Source organism: Sorex fumeus, unplaced genomic scaffold (genome assembly GCF_029834395.1).
Source record: "Sorex fumeus unplaced genomic scaffold, SorFum_2.1 ptg000010l, whole genome shotgun sequence".
Lineage (NCBI taxonomy): Eukaryota > Metazoa > Chordata > Mammalia > Eulipotyphla > Soricidae > Sorex > Sorex fumeus.
Genome location: NW_026606067.1, coordinates 33,912,527 through 33,934,213, shown reverse-complemented (window position 1 = coordinate 33,934,213; position 21,687 = coordinate 33,912,527). Strand labels below are relative to the sequence as shown.

The 21,687-nt window shown below is 40.5% G+C and overlaps 1 protein-coding gene across 1 annotated transcript in view; it reads right to left on the bottom strand.

The window, feature by feature from the left end:
* The window catches only part of PRKCI (protein kinase C iota), a 94,202-nt gene that overhangs the window by 16,412 nt on the left and 56,103 nt on the right, over window positions 1-21,687 (bottom strand). Inside the window, exons 5-12 of the mRNA XM_056110694.1 lie at window positions 16,453-16,538; window positions 15,248-15,388; window positions 12,842-12,896; window positions 11,364-11,422; window positions 9,313-9,489; window positions 8,776-8,873; window positions 7,635-7,721; window positions 3,847-3,982 (exon numbers count right to left, since the gene is read on the bottom strand). Of these exons, the coding sequence (XP_055966669.1) occupies window positions 3,847-3,982; window positions 7,635-7,721; window positions 8,776-8,873; window positions 9,313-9,489; window positions 11,364-11,422; window positions 12,842-12,896; window positions 15,248-15,388; window positions 16,453-16,538 (839 nt within the window). The remainder of the gene's footprint in view (window positions 1-3,846; window positions 3,983-7,634; window positions 7,722-8,775; window positions 8,874-9,312; window positions 9,490-11,363; window positions 11,423-12,841; window positions 12,897-15,247; window positions 15,389-16,452; window positions 16,539-21,687) is intronic.

Sequence of the window (21,687 nt, the reverse complement as noted above, 5' to 3'; positions counted from 1 at the left end):
AATAAAAAGTACCTTGCTTCGCTAAGGAAAAATAAATAAATAAATAAATAAATAAACGGAGGATTGCGAACACATAAAAATCAAGGCTGGCCATTACAAGAGCTGACCAGAAATATCTAGTTCCAGAGCCCTGAAGGCCACTGCTGTTGGGAGCATCTCAGGAGTCCCTGCAGGGATACGCTAGGCGTGTGTGTCTGTATTTTGTTTCAAATTCTATTCTATTATATACAATACTGATATGAACATCTGGAACAAACAGCAGTATGCGGTGATTCTAAGCATTTCTTCCGAGCCTAATAGGAATCTATCTGCCATTACAGGAAGAGACCTAAGTGTGTCACGCTGTTTTGTATGAGGGGCCATGGCTTCACACAGCCTCGTGACGAATGGATGCACTTTCAAGGCAAGAGTCAGAGAGCGGTCAGGATGGGCTCTGCAGCAGAACCTTTGCATGTGTGGGGGCTGAGGCTCCCTCCACCCCTGACAACACAACTCTCCTAGAGGCACAAATGCAGGGGATGCAATCTGCTGGTCTGTAAGATCTATGCAAAAGCATTCACTTGTTCAGGGAACTTCTGACGCAGGCCCATTAGTTAAATTATCTACAGCATAACATGAACATTTATATCTGTCACTGTCACTGTCCTCCCGTTGTTCATCGATTTGTTTGAGTGGGCCCAGTAATGTCTCCATTGTGAGACTTCTTTGTTACTGTGTTTGGCATATCGAATATGTCACGGGGAGCTTGCCATGCTTTGCCATGCGGGCGAGATACTCTCAGAACATTTATATACTATGTAATAAAATAAAAACTTTAAAATCCACTGAATTCTTTTCCCATAAGCTTTAACAACACAAGGACGTGTAAATGTGGTAGGGCCCTCTAATACATTTTTTTTCTTTTTTTTGGTCATTCCTACCAAAGGCTTGGGGAGTGCATGCCTTGCTTGCGTGAGCCCTGCCTGTCACTGTCACTGTCCTACGGTTGACTTTGTTGTTTACTGTTGGCATATGGAATACGTCACGGGTAGCTTGCCAGGCTTTGCTGTGCGGGTGAGATACTCTTGGTACCTTGCTGGGCTCTCCAAGAGGGACGGAGAAATGGAACCTGGATCAGCCGCATCGGCCGCATGCAAGGCAAACGCCCTTCCCACTGTGCTATCGCTCCAGCCTGAGCCCTGCCTAACAGTCAAATATCATTAACCTTGAAAATCATGGTCTTTAAGAAAAAGATCTCTGATACGTCACCACCGCTTTTTAAAAAGTGGTGATAATTTATACAACAATATTAAAAAAGAAAGTCAAAAACCTCCCCACACCCCTTCCCTGGCCAGCGTCTTATTAAAAACCAGAAGGCACCCAGCGGTGCCAGGTGGAGTGGTCAGGCCACTTTCACCAAGCTTGGCTCAGTGCGGAGGGGCAGGTTCTGTGTCCAGGACGGCAACACTTGGAGGCTCCAAGAGCCATACTTGGAAGTGCTGGAGGGCATGTGGGTTCTGGGACAGAATTAGGAAATCAAATATTTGAGGTATGTGCTCTACCATTTATAATTATCTCCTAAGTTGCTGTTCCCCAAAAGTCACATTATTGTTTTAATGAACTTTTAAACACGGTTAATATTCTTGTTTTTTGTTCAGTTTAATTTTCCTTGATGGTTTTTAATTTTCCTTTATTACCGTCACATTTTTTTTTCTTTTTGGTGGGAGTGTGTAAGTGCTCAGGGCTTACTCCGGTTTCTGTGCTCAAGGATCACTCCTAGAGACACTCAGGAAACAATATGCAGTGCTAAGGACAGAACCAGGGCTGGCCATATGCAAGGCAAGCACCGTAATTCCTGTTTCCTTTTAAAATTTAAAAAAAAAAAAATTCCGAGTTCATGCCAATTCAATCAGCTTAATCAATGGCTGAATAAATAGCAGTACTCCTACATTATTAAAAAAAAATTCCTGGGTGAAAAATGACAGTGATCACAAAGGTGTCATGAATATGAATGATGGCTGTGTGGGAGTTTCTCTCCTAAATTCCTACTGTTAACGTTCATGATACAAAACCTGCAAACTAGAAAAACTTGAGAAAATAAAAATGGGGAATGATAAACGAGCTTTTTACACAAAGTAAGAGTTCAGGTGGTGACTTTCTTTTCTTACATATGAAAAAGTGATGATCATCTTAAACTGTCAATATTATCAGACGTCTTGCTAAATGTTCACATTTAAATCAACTTCAGCTTCATGAGACCCTTTATTCAGACAAATAAAGGAGAGAAAGGAATCACAGGATCACACGACTGTTACTCGGGAGCGTGAAGGTAATTTTGTCTCAGTTACACTCGCCAGGAGAGTAGATTCCCACACGTCTGGTTTGGGGGACACCCGCGTCCAGGAAGTTCCTCCCGCACTGCCTGAATGCCCGGCGCCTGCCGTGCTCCAGGAGCCAGAGGCCACCCCAGCCCTCACCGCACATTTTATTAAAGAAAACAAAATGGCTCTTTACATGGAATACTGCTGTAATATAACACGAAGAAATAAAAAAGACAAAGAATAATCACAATTCTTTGATCTTTGAACTTTTTGTCAGATTTTCGAATTTATACTATAAATTATGTTAGGCTTCTTAGAAAAATTTAAAATGTGCTACTTAGTAGTAAAACCTGGAAGGTGACATGCAAGTGGATATTCCAAAGTACTGGGATTGTCAACAAAATATCAATTTTTTTTAACAGTTTCACAACCTTTTTTTTTTTTTTGCTTTTTGGGTGACACCTGGCCATGCACAGGGGTTCACGAATTGCTCCTGGCGGTGCTCAGGGGACCATATGGGATGCTGGGAATCAAACCCGGGTCGGCCACAGTGCAAGGCAAATGCCTTACCTACAGTGCTATTGCTCCAGCCCCTGAGTTTCACAACTTTTTTTTTTTTTTTGCTTTTTGAGTCACACCCGGCAATGCTTAGGGGTTACTCCTGGCTCTGCACTCAGGAATCACTCAGGCGGTACTCGGGGGACCATATGGGATGCTGGGAATCGAACCCGGGTTGGCCGCGTGCAAGGCAAACGCCCTGCCCGCTGTGCTATCCATCCAGCCCCCCCCACCCCCCGGGGCCGCACCTAGCAATGCTCAGGGTTACTCCTGGCTCTGCACTCAGGAATTACTCATGTCAGTGCTAGGGAACCATATGGGATGCCAGGGATCAAACTCAGGTCAGCTATGTGCAAGCCAAGTGCCCTACCTAGCCAAGTGTAAGGCTGTTCTGGCCCCTATAACAGCATATTGTTTTAAAAGACAAGGAAGATTACAGACAAGAGAAACTGAGTAATAAAACACACACAATAGAGAATTTTGTGAATGGCATAGTATATATAAGAAATAGTATATTTGTCTTTATGCTAGAATTCTACAAAGTATCCAATACAAGATAGCAACCATTTTCCCATCTTATTTTTTTTTCATTTTCCCAACTTATATGTAAATTTTTTTTACCAAAACAGGTCATGAATTTAAAAAAATTCTTACTCCTATCAAAATATTTACTGCATAGAACATTTGTAGCTAATATATGACAACAAAAATCAATTTTATAGATACTCAAAAGAATGTGCACAAAACACATTAATAATGGATAACAGCATTAGATTCAGTTGAAAAGAAAGTATTTAGGAGAAGATAACATATTCCTATACCCCTGCAAATTTTTGAAAATGATCTATTGTCCCAATTTAAATGTAACATAGTCTAATTAAAAATGTTAAATATGCATATGCATTACTTCATGGGAGCACTGAGAGGTCTTGTGATTACGCCATCCTTACTTTCTTAAGTCCTGTGAGTAGCGGGGAACGTCCCTTACCTTACACATGCCGTAGTCAGTGAGTTTAATGTGTCCTTCAGAGTCCAGCAATACATTGTCCAATTTTAAATCTCTATAAATTATCCCTCGTTCGTGGAGATAATTTAATGCCAGACTGATTTCTGCAGAGTAAAACCTAAAATAAAATAAAAACAATCATTTGGTTCCAATTTTTAAATGGCCGTGAGTTATTTTCTTATACCATCCATGAAAGTTAACTCAAAATGGATTAAAGACTTGGATCTCAGACACGAGACTGTGATGCCCATGAAAGAAAACACAGGGAGAGCGCTGGATTGTTGACTTCGGAGGAATCTTCAACAATCTGATTGCATCAGCAAGGAAAACAAAAGCAAAAATAAATGAAAGAAATTCTATCAAACCAAAAAGCCTGCACAAGAAAGAATCACAACAAAAGAGACACGGAAAAATATATGCACATCAAAAATCTGACAAAGGGTTCTGAAATGAGAAAAAAGTCTTGCCTTAAAATGCAAGTAGTTTGTAAAAGACTCATATAACTCAACAACCAAATACAAGCCCATCAAAAACTGAGGAGAAGAGCTGAACAGACACTTTACCAAAGACAAACAGATGGCCAATGAGCTTGGAAAAAATGCCCATTATCACTGATCAGCAGGGAAATGCAATTCCAAAGGATAATAAGATATCATCTAACACCTGTGAGAATGGCCTTTATTAAAAATGCCAAAAATAACAATTGTTGGCCTGGGTGTGAAGAAAGAAAAACTCATTCATGGTTGACAAAATGTAAGTTGGTCCAATCTTTCTGGAAAGCAATATGGAGGTTTCTCAAACACAGAACTATTACATGACCCAGCAATTCCACTTCTAGATATCTATGTAAAGAACACAAAACGCTAATCCAGAGAGAGATATATATACATGCATAGATATAAATACACACACACTCACACAACTATATTCGTTACAGGGCTACTTAATATAGCCAAGATAACGGAAACAAGCTAGGAGTTAACAACAGATGTATTGCTAGAGAAGATGTAACGTACTCTTCATTCATCGGAACAGATGAAACCTTGTCCTTCGACAGGATCATGCCAAGCACAGTAAGTCAGAGGGAGAAAGTAAGTTCTATGTGGTATATAAAGGAACAAAGCAAGGGAAGAGATAACGTCTAATGAAAACAAACCCTTAAATTCTGAGCCCAAGGTCTGAGAGAGATAAGGTGCTTGTTCTTGCCCTTGGCCAATCACAGTTTTTTTTTTTTTTTTTATTTATTTATTGAATCACTGTGGGAAAGGTTACAAAGCTTTCAGGTTTATGTCTCAGTCATGCAAATATCAAACACATTTCCCTTTACCAATACTTATTTTTTCCCATGAAGAACCCCAATAAAACCCCACCCCCCACCCCTCCCCGTCCCTGTGAGGCAGATGAATTCTAGTTAACACTCTATCCGCTTTGATTAGATTGTTTCAATAAAAGATTCACCACTATTATTTAGAGTTCCCCCCCCCCCCAAATCAGACATGCTGAAAAAGCATTGTGAAGTGATTTGCTTTCTACAGCTGGGTTCAAGAATTAAATGTTGGTTTTGGATTTCTGCTATTTTACCTATTGACCCTGGAAGTATTTCTACTGAAAGTCAGATAGTTAAGAAATTGGTTTCTGTGTTCTGGAGTCGTGGCCGTGCTGGAGAGCCGCTCGTGGGGGGCAACTGGTGGCCTCGGTAGGGCGTGAAGGGCGGAGCGAAACGCCCCCCTTCCCATGAGGTTTTAGTCGCCCCCACACTCCCGGCTCATACCTGCTGTCCACAAGGCTCCCATGTGGCTGCCATCTTTCTTTCCAGAGAGGAGAGGGCGAATGGGGCAACACCCTTTCCCCTCCGGCAGACTTGATGGCCTGGATCAACGCATAGTCCGTTCACTTTTCTGCTCCAAGCTGCTGGGTTCTGCATTAAGTCCTTGTGCTTCTGGGGCCATGGCCGTGCTGGAGAGCCGCTCGCGGGGGGCGACTTGTGACCTCGGTAGGGCGTGAAGGACGGACCGGAACGCCCCCCGACCCATGAGGTTTTAGTCGCCCCCACTCCCCCGGCTCATACCTGCTGTCCACAAGGCTCCCATGTGGCCGCCATCTTTCTTTCCAGAGAGGAGAGGGCGAATGGGGCAACACCCTTTCCCCTCCGGCAGACTTGATAGCCTGGATCAATGCATAGTCCGTTCACTTTTCTGCTCCAAGCTGCTGGGTTCTGCATTAAGTCCTTGTGCTTCTGGGGCCGTGGCTGTGCTGGAGAGCCGCGGCCAATCACAGTTTGATCCTCCACGTTGCATATGGTCCCACGCACCTCACTGCCAGGAGGGAGCCCTGAGCACTGCAGGTGTGAATCCAAACCTTGCCCCCCAGCCCACCACGCCCCACATAATACTGTACCTCAAAACCATATCAATCAACTTTATCTCAACAAAATTTTTTCAAGCATGCTGAGTTCCAAGGACTTTAATCTTTAAACAAAATCATCAAACTCATTTCTTATTCTCTCACTAGTGTTTTTAGGAATTGGTACTAAAAAAGTGAGGTACCTGTTTTAAAAGACAAGAGCCTAAACCAGAATTTTAATGTTTCTATCTAAATAAACCCACACTTTCATAAAGCTAATTTGGAAGTCTTAGACAGACAGTATTGATCCAGGCCTGGGATGGCTTCAAGGCAGTCCACAGAACGGGAGGCGAAGCTGCCTGCGAATGTGGACATTCCTTTCACCTTCCATCACTGCTGCAAAGGACCGATGACCCCCAGCTTACTAGAACCACCAGCCTTCGAACACAAAGAAAACTCAAGCCTTAGAATCCCTTCTATTCTACAACATAATAAATTAATATTAAAGAACTTTAGAAACTGCCATAAATTCATTGTTAGTAACCTAAACTCTAGGTCCAAACAACAACAACAACAACAACAACAACATCTTAATTGGCTTATGACAGTTCCCTCCACCCAAAGTTACATAGTGCACACCTTCTAGCAACTCAATTAATTTGAACAGTTATTCTATACTTTGGGTCCTAGATAAGCAAAGGCAATATAAAACCAGAATTGCTACTTTCACATAATGAAAACCAGAAAAATAATGGTTGAACTTCAAGATTTGTAGCATTAATTTAAATAAGAAAGTCTCTAACCTTAGTTCCCCATTTATATGCAAATTCATGCAAATCCCCACAGCATTATTTGTACAAAGCAAAAAGTAAGAATTATCACCAATTTTGAGTAAAAATCAAAACAAAACAGACACTGATGGATTAAACTTCGCATCAACTTCCCCAACACCAAATTCCCCAACATATGTATGATTTACGACCTTGTATACAATTTCAAATAAAGGATAGAAGACTTAAGGATAAATTTTTCTTCTAGTCTTGACAGTTATGGGATGGGTGGGGAGGAAGAAGTCAAGGACAAGGCAATTCGGAAACTATGAAAGGAATAGTCAGAATTACATAATAGTTTAAGAGAAATTGTACTATTACTCTCGTGTGTGTATGTACATATACATGTATATATGAATAATAATCCTCAATGAAATAGAAGATCTAATAACCTTATGTCAAACAGAGATTACCACAAACGTAAAAAGATTTTAATAAGTATGCGTAAATTTTTCAGTCATTGCAGAAGTTGATGCCTAATAGTCAAAATATCCAAAAAGTTATATTTAGCATACTTTCCCTTTCAGATTGTTTATACTTTTTAATTGCTTATAATTACATTAACACAACAACAACAACAAAAAGCAAAAGCCTTGCCTGGCATGTTCTTCTGGAAGTTTTCTTTGTCGCTGCATATGAAACATTAGATCTCCTCCATTTACATACTCTATCACAAAGAACAATCTAAAACACGAAAGAGAAACAAAGATACGTGAAACAAAGATCTATAAGGACAGTGGATAAGCATGTGCTTTACACATCTGAGGCTCTGAGTCCAATATCTGACACCAACCAATAAAATAACAACAAAATAGGTAGCATAACTTTGCATTATGAACACTATAGCTATAAGCCAGTCACAACTAAGGGAGCATTCTATAGGACTTCCTCTTACCAGCAATTAAGGAATTTAGTGGGGACAAAGGAAGTAAAGTAGAAATTATTAAGTCACAGATGGTAAAATGAAATGAACCAGGATCCAGGCCATGGCTCAGAAGGCTGGAGCACATCCTTTAGGTGAGATGTGGAGAGGATACGTGGCTTTGGATACCTGCCAATCCATGGTCCCCTGAGTGCTACCCCCATAAGTCCAGTAAAAATTCAGTAACATGCTCCTTCTCACCCTTGCGAGCCAAAGCTACTCCCTCCCTCCCTCCATCTTAGCATTTTGCAAGGTCAGGCATTTCCAACTGCCACTTACAATAAAGGTCTGATCTGCCTCCAACGCCCCAAACTCTAAGAAACTTTTTAAACCCTAAAATTAGAACGTTGGCGATATTTAAAAGGTTGACTCTTAGCTGCATACTTATTTCCTGGTCTCCTTTAAACCTAAAAGCAGGTAATTTTCTAATAATGATCCAGTGTCAAACTGGTATCACTAGTTGATAATATAAACAACAGGAAATTAAACACACAGCCCTGTTGAGTCTGCAGGATGTCCACTTCAGGAACTACAGCAGAAGGAAAGGATTTTTTTATTGTGAAATATATCAAAGTGGATAAAAATAGGGGGCTGGAGAGAGAATTCAGTGGGTAGGTGCTTGTTTTGCGCACATGGCCAACCCGAGTTCGATCCCTGGCATCCCATATGGTCCCCTGAGCACCACCTGGTGTGATTTTCTGAGAGCAGAGGCAGGAATAACTCCTGTGCATTGCCAGGTGTGCTTCCAAAACAAAACAAACCGAAATCCAAACATGTATACAGTATGGTGGACACTCCATTATCTTTTAATCTTACCTGCTTTCTGTCTGAAAGCAAGAATGTAGTCCAACAAGAAAAGGATGATTTGATGCCTGTTCAAAAACATGCTTTTCTGTTTGTACCCAGTCAATATCCTATTTTAAAACAAGAAGAAAAAAAAACTGTCAAACTGAAATATCATCAAAACTAATGATACATTTCTTAGCAATTCATAATCACAAATACAACTGTTAACTATGTAGGCTACACATTAAGGCACCATTCAGAGCAAAATGAATTCAAATACAACCCAGTGGCCCATTTTGTGCTTTCTGCCAGTCTCCAAGTAACCGTTACCCAAACACCACAGATTAGTTTTGCCCTTGTATCAAATACAAAAAGGAAACCACCACTGTAAATTTCCTAATATTATGAAATGGCCTAAAAAACTTTTACAAAGCTCATGTACTTTTTTCCTAATAAAGGCACTGATACAGAATTTTCTGCTAACACTAAATTTAAGTTTGTTTAACAGCTAACACTAAATTTTTTATATTAACAGCTTGGACATAATAAAAACATGACTGTGCTTACCTCGTCATCATTGACAAGCTCTTTTTTCACAACTTTCATTGCATAGATACGATCTGTTTTTTTCAATCGCACCAGCAGTACTTTGGCATAACTTCCTCTTCCTATTACCCGAAGCAAATCGAAATCCTGGAGACCTAAACTCGATGAAGCTTTGCCACTTTCCCTTGTGTTCATAGCCTATTGAGAACATTTGTAACAAGAGTTATCTCTGACACCATTTTTGATAATACACTAATTCCTAACAGCTGCATCTGAATGATTTTTAAAGCATTTTCAAATTTAAATGAGTCATTATTGTCTTGTATTTCTTTATATTTACAGACACATTCAATATATTCCTTACATCTCCAAACCACAGAATGGAAAAGAACGACTAGAGAGATCAAACAGCAGTCAAGATCTATGCCTCGCCTGTGCCCAGCTGTAGCTGGCTCCCCGTGGAGCGCTGCTGGATGTTCTACCGCTCTGCCCCTGGTTATCTCTGTTTCTGAAGAACTCAATTTAGTATTTCCTTTTCTGTTTTCAGCTGTGGTCAGGAATTACTCCTCATGGTACCCAGGGGACCACATGTGGCGCCAGGGATTTGAACCAGGCTCAGCCACATGTAAGGTTAGCACCGTCTGGCCTGTTCTATCTCACTGGCCCTGTTTTAGATAACTTAAAGGTAAAAAGCATAAGTGTTTGGTAAGTGACCAAACAAAACAAGAATATATATATATAAAGCCAATAAGAAATTCAAAAAAGCAACTCTAAAATCAAGAAAAGTTATAAAGAGCTTCAAGGACAAATGGAAGAAAGTTTATGATGTTAAAACTGAATTCATTATTTGAAATTTCCTCCTCTGAATGACACATTTAACCTCTGCACAAAATACAGAGGACCTGGCTACTAAAAAGATTACAAATGTTCACTTTAGCAACATAAAATAAAGATACAAATTTTTATGCTTGAAATAGCCATCATAATAAAGTGTTGGATTTTTTTTTTTTAAATAAAGGTAACTAAGATTAAAGCAAGTATCAAACTTTGGAGAGAAGAAGGGCGATGGTAGTGTGAACTAAAACTATCACGGCCAGAAATACATAAGGATGAAAACTGAAAAATAGGTATAAATAGTATGGACACACTAAAAATGATCTTGTTTCTCAGTCAAAGTGACAGTGGGAGCATAAAGCAAGATAAATATATATTTCATTACAAACTTAGAAAACCCTGGTATCATTTTAAATACTTTAAATTAAAATGTTATTTTGCTTGAATAACCAATGAAATGCTTACTAGAATAAAATAGATAGTTAAGATGCTTATTATTTACTTTAAACAATGAGCCCATAAACCACACTACAAGTAATACTTCTAAATTTTCTACAAGTGTATTACAATACATTTTAATTCTTATATTATGCTGTCTGGAAATGAAAATAAGTATTAACATGATTGTAAATCATGATATGATAATACAATTAAATTTAAAAATAATAAAGTAAGTTACACTAGCAGGATTATTTCTTATTTTAAAACTTATCAGATTAAAGGCTGGAAAGATATTACAGCGGATAGGGCATTTGCCTTGCACACAGCCGACCAGGGTTTGACCCCTGGCATCTCAAATGGTCTCCCAAGCACCGCCAGGAGTGATTCCTGAGTGCAGAACCAGGAGGAACCCCTGAGCATCGCTGGAGGTGGCCCAAAAAGCGAAACAAAAACAAAAAAAAACTTATCTGATTAAATTTAAAAATTCTAAAATAATTTAATTCTATAGTTTAGAAATACAATTTAAAATCTTGCTTCAAATCTAAACAAGTCAATTTGATATTTCAAAGTTGTTAAGTCTTATCACAAAACAAGTAACAGGTGCCAGAGAGATAAGATTGTGGGGAAAGTGTTTGACTGATCTGTATTCCCCAGTGGCAATACAAATCCACGGACAGACCCCCAAAAGTGGTTCCTGAGCACAGAGCCAGGAGTCAGCCCTAAGTACAACCCTGTATGGCCATAAAACAAATAAATAAAACCAATGACAAAATGTATAATATGACAAATTATCTTACCTCCTTTTCTTCGCCAACTTGGTCCAAACTCTCATGACTTGATGGATTATAAGGAATTACTAAAATCCCGATTTCAAACGAAAGGGAGAAAACATAAGCATCCATTAACTTAATCTGACATTTTTCCTGATTTGATTTTTAGGTTTTATTTCTGAATGGCTTTTCATTCAAAACTGAGTATCTCTCCTTCTAGTAATAAACTGCACATAAATGTGAGCTAAATTCTAATCTTTAATGAGACTGAGAACAAGCACCAATAATACCTATTATTTTCACAGACCTTTTTGCCATTTTGAAAACATTTTTCTTTACAATTTCACCAGAAATTCTTTTTGTAAAGGTCACTATCAACTCTACTTATTTAATGGCATGACAGAGGCATGACAAGAGAGGGTCTCTGGTTTTCTTGACTCACTTTCTTTACACTCAAAATATTACTGCCAATATCACACAGACCAAGTAAAGAACTGACCAGAAGACTCCAGGGCTCAGAGAGATACTAAGGAGGGCAGGTAGGGCCCTGCACGCTGCCAACCTCGGCTCGGACTTGGCTCCTCCTATGCCCCAGAGCCTGCCAGGAGTGACTGTCAGGTGTGTCCCCAACACTAAAAAGAAGACGATTCCAGTCTTTCTGTCCTTGAAGTTATTTGGGGTGGAGACTTGGAGAGGGAAGTAGCCTGCATTTCTAACCAGTTTCTTCCACACACAAGAGTCTAAGAGACCATGAGCAAGGGTATTATTCTGCTCTGCCAGGAAAACCCCATTGTCCTCCTTTCCACGACTAAGCCCAGATCACACTGCTTTACTCTATTTATTTGCTTTCCAAATTTTCAGATACATATTTAAGACCTTGTATCTATTAGACATGATTTTTTTCTAACCTGAGTATCTTTTACATAATTTCTTTTACACAATGTTGAGAATGAGCTTTGAATAAATATATACTCAACACACTAATAAATAAGAAAAATAAAAATATACTCAACATGGCTCACAAATTAATATGTGTTCATTGCTGTGAAAAAAACTGGGTTTGCTAAATTTTAGGGGTCTCAAAGGAAATTTATTTGATTAAAGGAAACACTTATTTGTTGTAGTTTTCAGGTATTTTTCCTACTACCAAATTCATATCTTAAATACTTGGACTGATTTTTACCAATGCAAAGGAAGGTGAGTTAATTTTTTTTTCTTTTTGGTCACACCCAGTGACGCTCAGGGGTTACTCCTGGTCTGCACTAAGGAATCACTCCTGGCGGTGCTCGGGGGACCATATGGGATGCCAGGGACCAAACTCAGATCGGCCACATCGAGTTGTCCACGTGCAAGGCAAATGCCCTCCCTGCTATGCTATCCTCCGGCCCCTAATTTTTATGTGGAAAAAAGATACATGCTTTTGAATTTGGATGAAAGAAGTCTTCCAATAAATAGTCTTTCAACATCTGTTAATCAGGAGTGGCTCACACCCACAACACTCTTACCTGTCTGTGCATGGTCAGAATGCATGGATGACTGATCCATTGGCATCATTGGTTCCTACAAACATTCCCAAAGACACGGTAACTTAGTCTGTTAAAATCCCAATACCTCTAAAATCCAGAAATAACACCATTCCAATGAAACATAGCATATCAGAACTTATATTTAAAAAAAGAAAAAACTTAGAAAGTTATTTATATTACCATATTTAGTATTCTACATTTAATCTAATATGAAATCATACAGCATTCCTGTGATGAAATAAGATTAGTCACATTTGCAGATAACTGACGAAATATAAAACTAATTTCAGACTATCAATTAGAAATAAAATTAAACTCCCACATACTCTGATTCATAACTTCTTTATACAACCTATTTTTCCTTTGAGCTCGATATACTCTAAGTCACTGGCAAAAAGGGTCTCTCTGATCCGAGTTATTTTTGCTGAGCTCTAGAACATACTTTACATAAATATCTTAAAAATAATGTGCTAAGTCTTGGGGGTCTTTTCACTTTTCTGAAAATTCTAAAAAGTGTCAGCAACCCAAAAAGTGAAAAGAAATACATCCAGCAACTAAATTGCCAATAAGTTCAGGAACAATGGAAACTCAAAAATGAGTTACTAACTCATTCATTTTGGAACCAAGTTTAATGAATACTAGTAGGAAAGGGTAAACTTAAAACAACTATTTGTTTCAATTTTAATCTTTTGGCTGCCTGTAAAATGGAATCTGAATTTTTCAATGAATTTTAGCAACCATGCTAACCTATCAATAACTACTGATCCTCTTCCTACATTTATGAACTCATGTAAATGTTCCCACCAAAGAATACACAAGAAAATCAACAGTTACCTGAAAACATCTGTTTTCAGTTTTTGATTTTCTATTTTTCATTCAGATTGAATTTTCACCTGACTAATTAAAAACCCCTTCCTAAATAATTCAACAATTCAATTACCAAAAACTCACCTGAAGATACTATAAGATATTACTAAAATTGACAATCATTCTTGAAGAAAATTTAGAATGATTTACCCAGATCTTTTTTAAAAAAAGTCCATTAAACAATAATTCTATTTCTAGATCTTTAAAGAAATATGATAAAATCACCAGGAAGTTTGTTTAAAAATCTTTAAACAATGTTTAAAAAGTTTGTTAAAAAAATTTTGTTGTTTCTGGGCAATGCGCAATAGTGCTCAGGGGTTACTCCTGGCTCAAAGCTCAGGACAGCCCTCTGGCACTGGTAAGGGGACCGTATGTGGTGCCAGGAATGTGAACCACCATTGGTGAGATGCACAGCAAGCACCTCTGTACGATCTCTCCAAGCCCGAAAACTATTTTGATAGGAAAAGTTAGAAAGCAATTCAAGTGCTAAAAAATGATGGCTTAAATTAAAATGGTAAGCCCAGAGCAATGAGGATATAAATAGAGGAGACCAAAAGATACTGCTCAGTGAGAAAAACTCACCTATAGGAGTTCACTTTCATAGAAATATGCAAAATAATGATATAACCATCGGGCTGTAGAGAGAGTACAGTGGGTAGGGCTCTTGCCTTGCACATGGCCAACCTGGGTTTGAGCCCCAGCATCCCATGTCTGAATAATTCCGAAGTGTAGAGGCAGGAGTAACCCCTAAACCCCGGGTGTGGCCCTCAAAACAAACAAGAATCTTTAATGTTTGTGCCCCAGAGATAGTCCAGCAGGGGGTACGGTATTTGCCTTTCTAATCACAGTTCCACATATGGTCCCCTAAGCACCACCAGGAATGATCCCTGAGCACAGAATGAGGAATAAGCCTTAACATGGCTGAATGTGGCCTAAAATCTCTCTTAAAAAAAAAATCTTTAATATTTATGAATTTAAATCTGCAAAGAAAAAGTTGCAGCACAATAGATATATAACTGACAAATTACCTCAGGCAGCCCATTTCATGATATATTTCATTTTTCCTCAATCCTCTCTATATTATTTAACAATTGGCAATGTTTTAATTACATATTTAAAATAGAAGATGAAAGTAACTTTAAATTCAAAAACTTCCCTTCACTTTATACTTTGACAAACACCAGCCTGTCTCTATTTAACTGATCTCTGCTTAGTGCTATATGGAAATTAGTACTATATGGTAAACCGTAAGTTTACCTGAAAGAACAGGAAAATAAACATCTCTATCTTCCTAATTTAGACAAGAAGATTCTGCAGCAGGTTAAACAAAGAAGTTAACCATACCCTATAAGCAAATCCGTAATAATGATTCTAAAGTCACATGATTTTGTGGACTGTAAACCGTTCCTACTCACTTTCTGTAACAACACTTGATCTGTGACTCATACCACCTCCCTGCTTTAGCTCTGTCCCAGCAGTGTCTATCAAAACCAACTAAAACGGACAACTGTGTCTTACCGGTGGCAAAGAATGCCGCCCACATTCAATTGTGACCAGTTTGTGGCACTTCTTATGAACCAGGAGTTTGCAGTTGATACACTTATATCCCTGCCGTCCGAGACCCCATATTCGGTCAGTGCAGATAGCACAGTGAGCACGCTGGAAAAGTAAGAATTCAACAGTATTTTATTCACACACACGCACACACACACAAATCATAATTATTCCCAACAATCTGTCCGTAAAATAGTGAAAAATAAGTGTATTAAACAATTCAATTCTCTTCCCCATACTTTTCCAAAGCTACGGTGGTCAAGGGAAAATAAGAAGATTTTTCTCTGAGTGCATCTGTTTTAGTTTTGCTCCTGGGCCACCTGTTGGCGCTCTGGGACCGTGACAGGCAGTGCCGAGGGGCGTGCGGGGAGGGGGTTCACACCAGGCACAGCAGGCATTCCCATCCTTCGAGTCATGTCCCTGACCCCAAAGCAAAATTGATAATGAGGTTGTTTTCCGACAGAAATTCAAGATTCCGGTCTTTAGGGATAAAATTCAGTTCAAAGTAATGAAAACTGGAACAATGAGCTGACCCCGAAAAACCTATGGCACAGGAGGGGCCTGAGTGAAAGCACAGTGGGCAGGACGCTTGCTCGGGCAGCCGACCCTGACACCCCGTAGGGCCCCTGGTCCCAGAAGCGATCCCTGAGCACACAGCCAGGTGTAAGCCAACAATCATATTTTTTACACTGAATATTAATTTTTACACTATAATATTATGTCGATATTATAATTAAATGAAGGGGAATTTAAATAATAAACAACAACTCTGGCAGGCTCAGGGGGACCATACTGGGGTGCTGGAGGTCAAAAGAACCAGCGGAGCTTAAGGGAAGCATCCACCGTCCGTGCTATTGCTCTGGCTCTAAATCTGAAACTGTTTTAAGAGTGAAAACACACTATTAAAAGTGAAAGTACAGGGAATAAGGAACTTGGCTTGCACATGGTCAACCACGATTAGATCCCTGACACCGCACATGATGCCCTGAGTACCATCAGGTGAGATCCTCACCCCCAAAAAAGAAAATGACCCGAGAGAAAGTGTTCTGCCCCCCAAAACTGGGAGTGTTAGGTGATCTTACTTACTGCTTTAAAAGCAAATTACAAGACTACCTTTCTTTCATAATACAGATTTCTCAAGTCATCAACATTCATTAAATGAAATTTACCCTGTTGAAACGCTTGGCCTGAAAGGTATGACCATTTGCACAGTAAAGCTTTCTCCAGCGGCGTGCACCTCTGCGGTAGATGGATTCTGAAGAGAGAAGTGAAAAAAAGGAGGGCAAGGGTAAAAGATTTTTTCAAATTGGTCACTGCAAGATACACAAATAAAAAGGTAAAAGGACTAGAGGAAAATAAAGCCCACTGAAGCATAAATGTTTTTACAGCAGAAAAGCTCTCTGCACTTCTTTCTTCACTGCAGCACTATCATAATAGCCAGAATCTGGAAACAACCTGAATGCCCAAGAACAGACAATTAGATAAAGAAATTATGCTACATCTACACAATGGAATACTACGCAGTCAGCAGGAAAAAAAGAAAACGAAGTCATGAAATTTGCTCGTAAATGCAAGGACATGGAGAGGGTCATGCTGAAATGAAATGAGTCAGAAGGAGAGGGGCAAACAGAATGACTGCAGTCATTTGTGGGATACAGAAAACAGTATGAGACTAATACCCAAGGACAGTAGAGATCATCGGGGCCAGGAGGACTGGTCCATGGTTGGAAGTTTGTGACAAACTGGGGAGGGGAGGGCAGCTGGGATACAGAATGGACCATTAAGACACTGGCAGTTGGAAATGATCACTCTGGACAAGAACTGAGTGCTGAAAGTAGGTAAAGGGACATACATGATAACAACCTTTCAGTACCTGTATGGCAAGGAGGGCAGAAGGGAGAGGAAGAAGGGAGAGGGAGGGAGGGAGGGAGGGGGAGAGAGAGAGAGAGAGAGAGAGAGAGAGAGAGAGAGAGAGAGAGAGAGAAAGTGCTGAAACACCGTATGTCTGAAACCAATCATGAACAACTTTGTAACTGTGTATCTCAAGGGGATTCAGTAAAAAATAAAAATAATAATAACATGATGATAAATTCCTTTATGTACTTTTTTTTAAAAAAGTATATGGCGGTATGGTGCCACCAACAGGTCAACCTGTACCTGCAGAGGTGAGTGCATCAGCAGCTTGACAGTGCCTTTAGGCTTCCGAACACCCCCAAATTGCCACTGTGCCTTTGGCCAGACCCCAACAACTTGGGGCCAAGTTTACCAAGAAATTAAACAGCCGAAAGTTAGGTATGTTGGGAGCCACATCCACCAACCACCTCCAGGTCAGCTATACAAGCTCATTTATTGGCCTTATTTCAGAGACCCAGAAAAGAATCTTGAAAGAGATCAAACTGCAGTTAATCTTAGACGTGGCTGAACAGACCAGGGTAAATCAGAAGGGGGCGTGTTAGTCTGGTGACCACCCAAGCAGAGCCCCCAGCAGCCACTTGCTTCCACAATCCAAAATTCAGCACCATACCCCTAACCTGACTTCACCGTCTCAGGATGGACCTCACTAAGATATTAAATCTGAAAATTCTGGTATGTGGGTTTTGTGACTGAAATCTCTAGGCTTTCTCAGAGTTCCCTGTACTTCAGGAAGCTTCAGCAGTCACATCCACACCCCAAAGCACCACCCAATTGGAAAGTTTGTCCAGCATTACTGTCCCGATAAAAACACTAAATGCCCTGAACAAACACCATGACTACTTAGCACCTGAACTGCAAAACACAGTGCACCAAAGGAAAAGGAGAGAGTGATCAAGAAGGAAAGTGCCTCCCATCGAGGGGGTCTGGGGATGGGGGGTTGGGGTTTCACGGGATGGTGGTAGGGAGACAGGGGACATTGGTGGTGGGAAATGTACACTGGTGGAATGATGGGTGCTGGATCACTGTAAGACTGAAATCCAATTATGAACAGCTTTGTAATGATCTATCTCGTGGATATTCAACTAAAACTTTAAAAACAATACTAATGTGGAGTTCACGCCCAATTCTATCAGCTTAATTAATGGCTGCATAAGTAGCAGTACTCATAAATTAAATAAAAACATCAAGCAAATAACGAACAGATAAGTATAAATCTTTGAATGACTATTATTGCTCTTTTAGATGTTCTAATTTCCCAACTCATTTTGAAAAAAAAGTTTTTAGCATATGCAAAAGAGAAAAATCTTTTTTTCCGACAGAATAACCAGTGGTACCATAAAATCCTCCAGAGCAGAGACCAGGAGCTCAGTGGCGTTGGTTTTATTATTAATATTTTTTTCTAAACAGACAGAGAGGCTCCAACAGATGAAATTTAGTAGTGTAGTTTTGGTTATGTTAGTCACCATGACACTAATCTGTCAGTAACAATGACAACCTACAGTAATAGTCAATTCTGTGTCAAAATTCAATTAGATTTCTAAATTCATATTTGAAAGCAAATGCAGAGAAACCTGCCATGCAACTCAGGCCCAACAACAAGAGTCCTGGTGACAGTAAATTGAGGACCAAGTGGGGGAAGACTAGCTCCAGGATTATAAGAAGCTTCCTTAAAAGAGGGACAAGAAGGAAGAAAAAAAAAATGGAGGGACAAGAGCCAACAACCTCCTGAAACTGCGGGGGTAGCCAGACACCAAATCCCAGGGATTTTAGCAGGCACAGTAGCACAGCGAGTCCTCTCCCACTGCTCTTCAGAGGCTAGGAAAGTCTTATCTTCAAAATCAGTCACGAGCAATAGATGTCTGCAGTTGGTGCTGGAGGAGGGATTTTATACTCAAACTGTGAATGGACACAATGACAAAAAGAGACACCACAAGGGATCTTATACCCAGCCTGGAACTTCCCTTTAGGATATTGAGAAATCAGTGTAATCGGTGTAATCAGTTCCTCTCTGCCCACACACCCAAGATCCTAAAAAAAAATGAAAGAACTCCAAAACTAGAGCCACAGTGCCTCCTACTGGAAAAACAAAGCAAATGCTCAAAGGAATTAAACCTTATTGTAACAAGTCTTTTGTTCTTTTTCTTTGCTTTTTGGATCACTCCCCGTGATTCTCAGGGGTTACTCCTGGCTCTGCACTCAGGAATTACTCCTGGCAGTGCCCAGAGGACCATAAGGGATGCTGGGAATTGAACCTGGGTGGGCCGTGTGCAAGGCAAACAATCTACCACCCCCTTTTCTGTTGGTTTTTGCAAGGTTCATGTCCACTGATGATTGTGGGAGGGAAGGGGGGCTTCTCCAGGCATCTGTCAGGGACCACTCATATAACTACTACACGGACAGGAGCAATAATACCGTGGATAATACAGTGGATACATGCTTGTCTTGCAAGTGGCCAACATAGGTTTGGTCCCCCCAAGGCTGTCAGGAATGACCCTTGAGTACAAAGTCAGGAATAGTAAGCCCTGAACACAGCTGGGTGTGCCCCCTCCAAAAAACCAAACAAACAAACAAAAAAAAAAACCTAAGAAAACCACAAAAACAAAACAAACAAATACATATGCAACTTCTACAAAGAAAAATCAGTGAGATGCATAAAATGAACTCTAAAAGAAAATGAAAATAAAGGGGTATGGTGCCGCCAGCAGGTCAATCTGTACCTGTGAGGCGAGTGCATCAGCAGCTTGATGGCGCCTTCAGACTTCCAGATACCCCCAAATTGCTGCTGTGCCTTTGGCCAGACCACAAAAACTTGGGGCAAAGTTTATCAAGAAAATAAATGGCCAAAAGTTAAGTATGTGGGAGAAACACCCACAAACCACCTCCGACTCAGCTATATACTTGGAGGCATGGCCTCTCTGGTTCCTGATGGAACTGCTTAATGGCCATAATCCCAGAGACTCAGAAACGAATCTCGGAACCCAGAGGCTTTTGGCAGAAATATGTCCAGTCCCTGCGGTAGGTTACCGGTGCTGGGCCACCCCAGGTGGGAATAGGTTTCGTGCCTTGGCCTGTTAACCCGGCGGCCCAGTGGCCGCTATCTTTCAGAGGACAGTCAGGTTTGGGCCCCCAGTGACGAGACACACAGGGCCTCACGGGATGGGGGTGGAGCCGGTCCTGTCCTCCACAACCCAGCGAAACCCCAAGTCATCGCCCACGAATGGCCTCTCTGGCTCCTGATCAAGCTGCTTAATGGCCATGATCCCAGAGACTCAGAAACAAATCTTGAAACCCAGCAGCTTTTGGCAGAAATGCGTCTGGACCCCACAGTAGGTTACTGTCGTCGGGCCACCCCAGGGGGGAAAGGGTGCTGTCCCTCTGCCTGCTCCCCCTTGGTGGCTCGGTGGCCACCATCCTCCAGCAGACAGTCAGGTTTGGGCCCTCAGTGACGAGACACGCTGTGCCTCATGGGATGGGGGTGGAGCCAGCCTTTTCCTCCCTGTCCCAACGAGACCCCAAGTTGCCACCCATGAACGGCCTATCTGGATCCTAATCAAAATGCTTAACGGCCATGATCCCAGAGACTCAGGAGCAAATCTCGGAACCCAGCAGGTTTTGGCAGAAATCCCTCCAGATTTAAGTGTTAAAATTTCAGAATTTCAAAATTGCGTGGCCACTACTGCAGCCACACGACATCATATGTTATTCATAGCCTGCAATAGAAAACAAATTGTCTACTGTTGCCTTTTCAGCAGAACTGAGTGTTGGGGTAAAATCTCAAATAATAATGGTGTGTCTGGTGTCAAAATATTGAATTTGATCAAAGTAGAGAGAGAAATGTGGAAATCATCTGCCCCACAGGTAGGGGGAGGTTGTGGGATGGGGGTATACTGGGGTTGTTGGGGGTGGAGAATGGGCACGGGTGAAGGTACGGGGGTTTCATTGTATGACCAAGACTTAGACCTGAAAGCTTTGTAACTGCTCTCAGGGTGATTCAATAAATAAAATTATAAAAAAGAAAAGCCCAAAATACTCCCCAAAGCATTATACAGATTCAATGCAGTCCCTACAAGGATCCCCATGACATTTTTCAAAGATCAGACACTCCTGACATTCATATGGAACAATACCACTTACACTCGTCCTCCCCCTGCCCCCCCCCCCAAATAACGAAATAACCAAAGCAATCCTTGGGGGAAAGGAGATGGGAGGCATCATTTTCTCCAATTTCAACCTGTACTACAAAGTGGTAGTAATTAAAACTACATGGTACTAAAATTAACACAGACCCTCAGAGCAATGGAATAGAATTGAGAATCCAGATTATGGTCAGTTCTCAGTGAAGGAGCAAAAAAAAAAAACCTCAACAAGGGGTACTGAGAAAACTGGCTGATCGATTTTTTAAAAAATGAACTTACACAGGAGATTTACTACTTTTTAGTTTTAAATTAGGTGAATACTTTGATTTCTAAACAAAAAAACCATACCGCTTC